This window comes from Mustela lutreola, chromosome 4 (assembly GCF_030435805.1).
Source record: "Mustela lutreola isolate mMusLut2 chromosome 4, mMusLut2.pri, whole genome shotgun sequence".
Classification (NCBI taxonomy): Eukaryota; Metazoa; Chordata; class Mammalia; order Carnivora; family Mustelidae; genus Mustela; species Mustela lutreola.
In genome coordinates, this window is record NC_081293.1 from 7,909,239 (window position 1) to 7,916,994 (window position 7,756).

The 7,756-nt window shown below is 54.5% G+C and overlaps 1 protein-coding gene across 1 annotated transcript in view; it reads left to right on the forward strand.

The window, feature by feature from the left end:
* Window positions 1-7,321, forward strand: part of CPXM2 (carboxypeptidase X, M14 family member 2) — a 127,272-nt gene extending 119,951 nt beyond the window's left edge. Inside the window, exons 13-14 of the mRNA XM_059172912.1 lie at window positions 403-502; window positions 5,992-7,321. Coding sequence (XP_059028895.1) covers window positions 403-502; window positions 5,992-6,245 — 354 coding nt within the window. The 3' untranslated portion in view covers window positions 6,246-7,321. The remainder of the gene's footprint in view (window positions 1-402; window positions 503-5,991) is intronic.
* Window positions 7,322-7,756: the final 435 nt, after the last annotated feature.

Sequence of the window (7,756 nt, forward strand, 5' to 3'; positions counted from 1 at the left end):
AGTTGTCATTTTTAAGAACGCCTTTGACTTTTTTCTCTCTGATTCTTAAGTCGTTGGGTTGACATGTTTGGTCCGTGGAGTTCAGGAAAGTCAAATGCACTAGAAAAAATTAAATTCTGTTTTTACTGGGTGCCTTTGACATGCACCATCTCAGATCCTAATATTTTTTACGCCTCTAGAATAGCTGAACTCCAGGGGAAGACTTCCCAGTGCATGGACCCAAGGGGAACACAGAAATTTACACACCAAATTCGGGTACAGCCAGGGAGTTTTTGAGCTAGATAAGGCTTTGAGAGGGTTCTTGGCGGCCCTGGGGCGGCATTTGGCTTACAGCCGTCACTGCGCACATGGGGTCGGGTGCGTTGTGAGCTCACCTGGTTCCTTGTCCCGTGTGCTGAGCAGGTCCATCGCGGCATTAAAGGTGTGGTGAGAGACTCCCATGGAAGAGGAATTCCGAATGTCATTATCTCCGTGGAAGGCATTAACCACGACATCCGAACAGGTAACTGCAAGCCTAGACGACCTGTCTCTCAGGAGGGAATGTCTGTTTTCTCAAAGCATTTTGTTTAGGTTAAAAATCACACGTCAAGTGCTGGAAACGTCTTATGGAGAGCCGAATTCTTGTCTTATGGAGAGCCGAATTCTTGTTTCCTTCCTTGGATTCCCCGTGGAGACCCTGGAAAGCAAGGTTTTGAGCCTGTACTTTCTGGCTTCTTCCTTATTCAGGTGAAAACCAGAAGTGCAGGGAGGGGTGAGGAGACGCTGGTGGCTTAAGACGCGGCTGGGAGCGGGTCCGGGGGTCGGACTCCCAGCGCCGGCATGCCCCTGCCGCTCAGGGCTTCCCCGCTGCTGGGAGACCCTTGTAGTTTTCCCTTGTGCCCAGGACCGTTGTCACCATGATAGCGCTCAGTGTGTATGGTGGCACATGAGGAAACAGTGACCTTGACTGTGACAGGGACGTGTGCAGCCTGATGTGACAGGTGCACAGGGAAGAGAATTGTCTAGAAGCCCCCAGCAGGTTGTCCGCAGGCATTCTGGAGGAGATGGTGTCCAGGGGCTTGTACACCCACGCACAGAGGTTTTCGGCCACTGGGAGACTCTGCGGAGCGCCACGTCATTGCCCACGTCATTGGGCAGGTGGCTTTGCTTTGGTTTCAGCTGAAGTGAGCGGGACATTGGGTCCTGTGCTGGTTTCCAGTGGGTGTCATGACAAATGACCATGGACTCAAAAAGTCAGAAATGTATTCTCTCACCGTTACGGAGCCCAGAGGTGTGAAACCCTGGTGTCAGCAGGGCGGTGCTCCCTCCAGAGCCCCCGGGAAGGACCCTTCCTCAGCTTTGGCAACTTCCTTGGCCACATCACTCCACTTCTGCCTCCATCTCCATGGCCTCCTCCTCTCTATCTCTTACAAAGACACCTGTCATTGGATTTAGGGTCCACCCAGGCCATACAGGATGATCTCATCGGGGGATCCTTAATTATACCTGCAAAGATCCTTTTCCCAAATAAGGTTCCATTCATAGAGTCTCGGTAGTAGGATGTGGGCTTCTGGGGACCATGATTCAACCTACTCCAGGTCCCCCTGCCCTGGGCACAGAACACAGACTCAGAAGCAAGAGAAGGGAAATGGTGACTGCCACTAGGAAGACCTGTTCAGCCCTCGGACACACTCGAACAAATGGGAGAAATAGGATATGAGGCCACTTGGCAAGTGTTCAATGCAGCCTGAACTTGACCTGTTGGTTCAAGAGCTGACCCTGGATGGTGCGGCCAGTGGCCCAGGGCAGACAGAGTTCCCAGAATATGTGACTGTCAGATTTAAAACAAGGGCGTTCCCAGGGAAACGAGGCCACGTCCTGTACAGCCACGGGTACAGCCTGTGACGGCTGGAGGGGTCCCCAAGGTGCCGAGAAGCTCAGCCTCGGTCCGGCCCTGCCCCACCCCGTCAGGCAGCCCGTGGTTGCAGAGTCGATGCCTACTCAGCACCTCCTCGGCTGCTGGCTGGTCTCAGCCCCAGCCCCTGCGGGGTCACTGTGGTACCCTCCAAAGGCCCTGTGGGATTGGGCTCTGGGGTACCTCCCGAAGCTCTTCTTCTGGGATGACCAGCTCTCTCGGTTTGCCCAGGACTGGCCTCATTTGAAAACTGAAAATCACGAGTCCCACTTTTGGTCAAATAGGAACAATCACTCCCCTGTGCTGCCTCGCCCGGTGCCCCTGCAGGCTCCCTCCTGGAGGTCTGAGGCCACGTGTCAGGGTCCTCGCTCTAGCAGGACCGCCTTCGCTCTGCCTCCTGAGCCTCCTTCCTTCGAGAATCCCTCAGTCCCTTCCTTGCTTTCAGGTCTTTGTTCAGATGTCACTAGGTCAACAGAGCCAACCACGGTGACCACCTTTTCTAACACGCACATCTGCCCCACCACCTCTTGGCCCCCCAACTTCTCCCATAGCCCCTCCACACCTGACGTCTGACGTCTGGCAGGAGAAGCTGGGACCTGCCGTCCTTCTGGCGTTTCTGCCGCTCACCCACTGGGTCCCAGACCAGGGGTCCTGGACCCTTTTGTGCCCGATGAAGTATAAGCACACTGCCTGGCATTCCGTGGGTGCTTAATAAATATTTGTTGAATGAATGAATGAGTTCGAATGAATGAATGCACATGGCATGATGTTTCTGGGAGTACACAGAGGGGCTGAGCCGGGATCTGAGCCAGGGGCTAGGAACTGTGAATGCCGTGCCCCAGCACTTGTCCCCATGCTGTCTGTCCCTCCTAAGGGGACAGGAGCCTCTTCTCCAGACTGTTCACATGCACTAATAGACCTGGTCCTTCTGACAAGCGATCTCATTTGACCTTTGAGGAAACGGAGCCTCTGGGACTGAAGAAGGGGCTAGGCTGGGCTTCAGACTTGCCCTGCTGTCCTTCAGTGCCAGGCTAACCTGAGAGCCTGCTGGCATGCCTGCTACAGAAGGACAAGGATTGCTCCCATGGGTGGATTGTAGCTGACATGCCGCAGAGCAGTAGACCGCTGTGTAATGCTGTGATACTCCTCGCTGTCCTCACCTGTCTACTCTTTGTCCTTGAGGACCTGGTAGCCCCTGCCTGTGAGCTTTCCCACCACGCAGCGTGGCGTTCGGTACAGGCCGCCCTTCACCGGTGTACCCCAGGCCGCGCGTTCATTCCCGGACTCATTCACTCATTCTTCCGTTCACTGACAGGTTCTGAACTTGAGATGCGTGGGATCACCGCGGGGTGCGGCCATCATTACGATAGAAGGGGCTGCTGTATCTGGGCCCGCATCGGACTTACATTTTAAACATTGCTAACAAGCTCCTGTAAAAAAAGAATTCACAAAAATTCCTAGAACATTCTTGGGATGATTAGCACTTTGTATACATGTGAGAAAACAGGAGGGTTTTAAACGGGGTGGGAGAGAGAGAGTCCGCTGAGCCCCACAGGCCAGAAGACAGTGCTGTGCCCAATGAGCTTGGAACCACAAGGCTCTTGTGATCACAGAGGTGGTTTGGATGAGCCGATGAGAGCCGCCTCCCCCTCTCCCTTTATTTCCTTCCTGAAATAATTTCCCAGTGTATTCTCATGATAGATGAGCTCCGCACTTTGCATGTGGTTCCTTATCATATTTATTTCAGCGTCTTAGTGCTCAACATTTGCTCTGAATTTTCCTTGATCTCTCTCCGAGGTGTCTGTGATCTGACAAGTTTTCTTTCTGGAGGGATTTTGCACAAAATCAACAGGGGGACTGAAGTCCCAGGAGAGAGAAGCTAGTCAGAGTGTTTCTAAACGCATGCAAGTATGTTGGCCAAACGCCTGGCTCAGAATGCCCCCGGACTGTCCTCTGTGTGGCGGACACAAACCTGCCCTCCTACCAAATGGACATGTGACAGTATCTGGGTCGTCCCTCCGTCCACCATGCTGCACGACACCAGCCGCGTCCCCATCCCCCCCCCCCTCCTACAGCTCCTAGAACATTCACCCTTGAATACAGATCTGGTCACCCCGTGGGCTAGCAACCTACTATGCTGACCCCTGAATTCCATGAAGTGGATGATTCTAGACTTTACTGGTCATTGGGGGAAGAAGCTGAGATTATAAGAGCCTTGGGGAGAATTGTGGGGAAAGTCTAACCAAGAATAGAAAGGGTGCCGTGCGGGCAGAGGAGAGAGTCTGTGTTTCAGAAGCGGAAACTTGCAGATTACAGAGCTGACGCCCCTCGTTCAGATTCTGCGACCCTAAACACACTCCTGATAGTTTTACTCATTCTTTGAACGTATCTATGGAGCCCGCCCCGTGCGCCGGCCTGGAGATGCTGTGGTGGAGGAGACGGATGCGGCCTCTATTCTAGCGGGGGAATCTGCGAACAGTTACAAGGGGAAACTTAAAAGGTAACTGCAGACTATGGTGCACGCCGTGGAGGAGAGAGTTTGGATGATGTACAGGAACCGGGGGTCGGCCAGGGAAATTTCCGTCTTCGAAAGCTGAATTGCATTATGAGGCTCAGGCTGGCTGACTTCGAGACAAGACCCAGCGGGCTCCTGCCTTCTGGAAAGCATGAGGTAGCACTTTATTTCATTGAGAAGCTCGCATTTTTACCGAAGGAAGATGCAGGGCACAGCACTGAGGACTGGGGAGCGGCTGTCGGGGCCATGTGGACCCCGAGCCCCACACTGAGGCGTGTTCACCAGTGAGCGGCCATCGGGCTGCCCGTGGGGTTCCTTCCCCACACGCGCTTGTGAGCGGGCAGGGCAGATGAATAAAGATGGAACTTGGACCTGATGCTTCATCCTCCGTGTGTTTGGGGGAGACAGTCACACCCACACGCAGCGCTGCTCCCGTCCCTGAGAAGATCTCAGCCTTGTGGTGGACAAAGGAGCCTGGCCCGGGGCCTCCTTACCCCTTTGCCCTTTCTCTTTGGGCACCGAAGCCTCAGACCAGGCAGGACACCCAGGTGGATGTGAGAGAGGAGAGAGAGAGAGAGGGCACTGGGTGAGCCTGGCGCTGGGGGCCAGCTGGGGACTGGCCGTGTGACCTCGTGCTGTCCTCTCACATGGAAAGGGGACTTGTCATACAACCCGCCTCAGACGCTCGCTGGAGCTTCAGCGGAACAGCGCCCGCCTTGACCTTCTGGTCGCCACGTCCTCCACGGTGGCGGGTGGGGTGGGGTGGGCATCGCCAGTGACCCCGTCTTTGCCTCAAAGCCTCTTTTCAGGTCAGGGGCCTAAGTGTCCTCGGCAGGCTGTAGGCTCCTGGGAGCAGCGTCCTGGCCTGGAAGCCTCTGCCACAGAGACGGGGCCCAGCGCTAAGGGTGGCCCAGGGCCCCTGGTGGGTTTGTTGGGTGACTGAGCAGCGTGTCGCCGGGGAGGTGGGAAGCCTGCCCAGCAGCACTGGCCGGTGTGTCGCTGCTCCTGCAACTTCGCGTTTCTCTTGCCCACCCTGCCCCCAACCCCGGGACCGGCGGATGCAGATTCCACGCCTCCTCCCAGATCATTTGGCCCTGGTCCCTGGAATCTTTTATTTCTCTTTTCAGAAGTAAGAGACCCACCTCTTAAAAGAACTACTATTCGTATTTATCACCAGGCCGAGGGAGGCCAGGAAGCCAGGCGCTGATGGCTTTTCAAGGCGGCATTTTGTGGCCAGGGCACAGCATTTGGAGGCTCAGGTTGATCATGAATGGCGTGTATTGTCACGGGGGAAGGAGCATGGTGATCATTCCTCCATCTCCACTCATGTGTATGAACACGGCGGGGAGCCTACACCCCAGCCCTCTGCCTGGTAAAACCATTAAGGTGGCTTCCAAGGAAGAAAACATTCAAAATGCCATAAGAATCTGAAAAAAAAATTTTTGCTTCTGCAGAGGCTCAAATTCCACGAGGCCAGTCTCTGAGTCTCTCTCTGGCTGGGAGGCTGGTTCTGGAACAGCAGGGCTGGTGGTATCTGCCTTAGAAGGGAATAGCTCTGAATTCCCTTCCTTTCTCTTCGCAGCCAGCGATGGGGATTACTGGCGCCTCCTGAACCCCGGCGAGTACGTGGTCACTGCCAAGGCTGAAGGATTCGCCTCGTCCACCAAGAACTGCATGGTCGGCTATGCCATGGGTGCCACGCAGTGCGACTTCACCCTCAGCAAAACCAACCTGGCCAGGATCAGGGAGATCATGGAAAAGTTCGGGAAGCAGCCCATCAGCCTGCCAGCCAGGCGGCTGAAGCTGAGGGGGCGGAAGAGACGGCAGCGCGGGTGACCTCCCAACACTTGAGACCGGTCCCGGACCCCTGCAAATTAAACCACCCCGAGTTGTAGCTCTGTAGAGGACTCGCTCCCTATTGTTTTCTCTGAAATTCAAGAAGGCCTGGGAGAATGTGTGTGTTGCAAGGCTGGTCCCAAGGGGAAGGGCCGAAAGCTTGGAATAGTTCTGTTGTGTTTGTTCCATTTATCAAGAGACCTCTGACAGATCAGCAGAGAAAGGCTGGTAGGAGTGAGAATTCAGCAACTCAACCTGGGAATTGGAGACAGGGAGGGGGTTTGCCAGTTCAGGGCCTCCTGGTTGCACAGGAAGGGAAGCCAGTGCTCCCCTGCTATTTGCTTGCCTGACAGCAAGAGTTCCTGGTACATTTGCATTTTGCGAGGCTCTAATTGTAGCACTCCTGGGGTCCTGTGGTCCCAGATGCTCAGGGGTCTTCTGAGAGATTCCACCCTCTCTGGCCCCAGGGACATTTCCCAGCTGCTACAGATTTATCGCAAGCTCTGTCAACAATAGAGACATTACCAAGTGAGTGTCAGTCAGCCTCTTGAATCAGTGTAGTTCCTCTTTCCATGAAGGGCTGTGTTCATACAAGGAGAAAAATGCTGAACGAGTTTACCAGGGATTGGAGGGCAGCAGGAGCGCAGGGCCCACAGAGAACCCCCAGACTCCCTGCCGGTCCAGGAGCCCTGAGAACTGCCTGGACTGGGAAAAGCAGGAAGAGTCGCCCTTCCCAAGGAAGTCGATCACTTAGCCTGGCTCTCCTTTTTGACCTGCAGGAACTTGAGAAGGGCCAGAAGGGTCTGACTTGCAACCCTCTCTCTGCTCAGGCTGTCCCTCCTTTCATAGAAGCGAGTGCTCCTAAGTTGGCCTAACATCACCAAGGGAGTTATTTTTGATGTGTGGGTTGCCAGACCTTCCACTTATACTGAATGTGATGAAAAGCTCTTAGAATTATCTGTGGAATATACTGGTTTGGGAGGGGTGATACCAGAAAACTGTTCGACTTCTTTTTATTAAAGTTGTTGCCTCAGTGACCTGGGGAGAGTGAGAAAAATAAAGCAATTTCATGGTGAGATCGCTCCAGCGTGTGATTTTCCTGGGCAGGCTCGCAGTCACCCAAATGTCGTGCCCTACTGCCTCTTCCTGAGGTCAGTCCCTCCAGAGGCAGGTCCGGCCTGGGGGGGGTGTCCTGTGCCCCCACCCAGCTTGGCGCTTCTGCTGACAGTTGTGTGTCCCCTGCCTCCTCCCCGGGAGAGCCGTGTGCCCAGGTAAAATCATCCTGCCGCTGGGGGTCCCCCGGTGACTGCTGGGGATGCCAGCCAGCATCTTTCCAGAAAAGATTCTCATGCAGCTTTCTGGCTGTCTACACCAGAGATGGCAAACTTGCCTTATAAAGGATCAGTTGGTAAAGATTGCAGGCTTTGAGCAAGCGTGGCTGTGTTTCAATAAAACTTTATTTACAAAAACACGTGGTAGTTGGAGTTGAAGGCCCCACTGGGACACAGCTC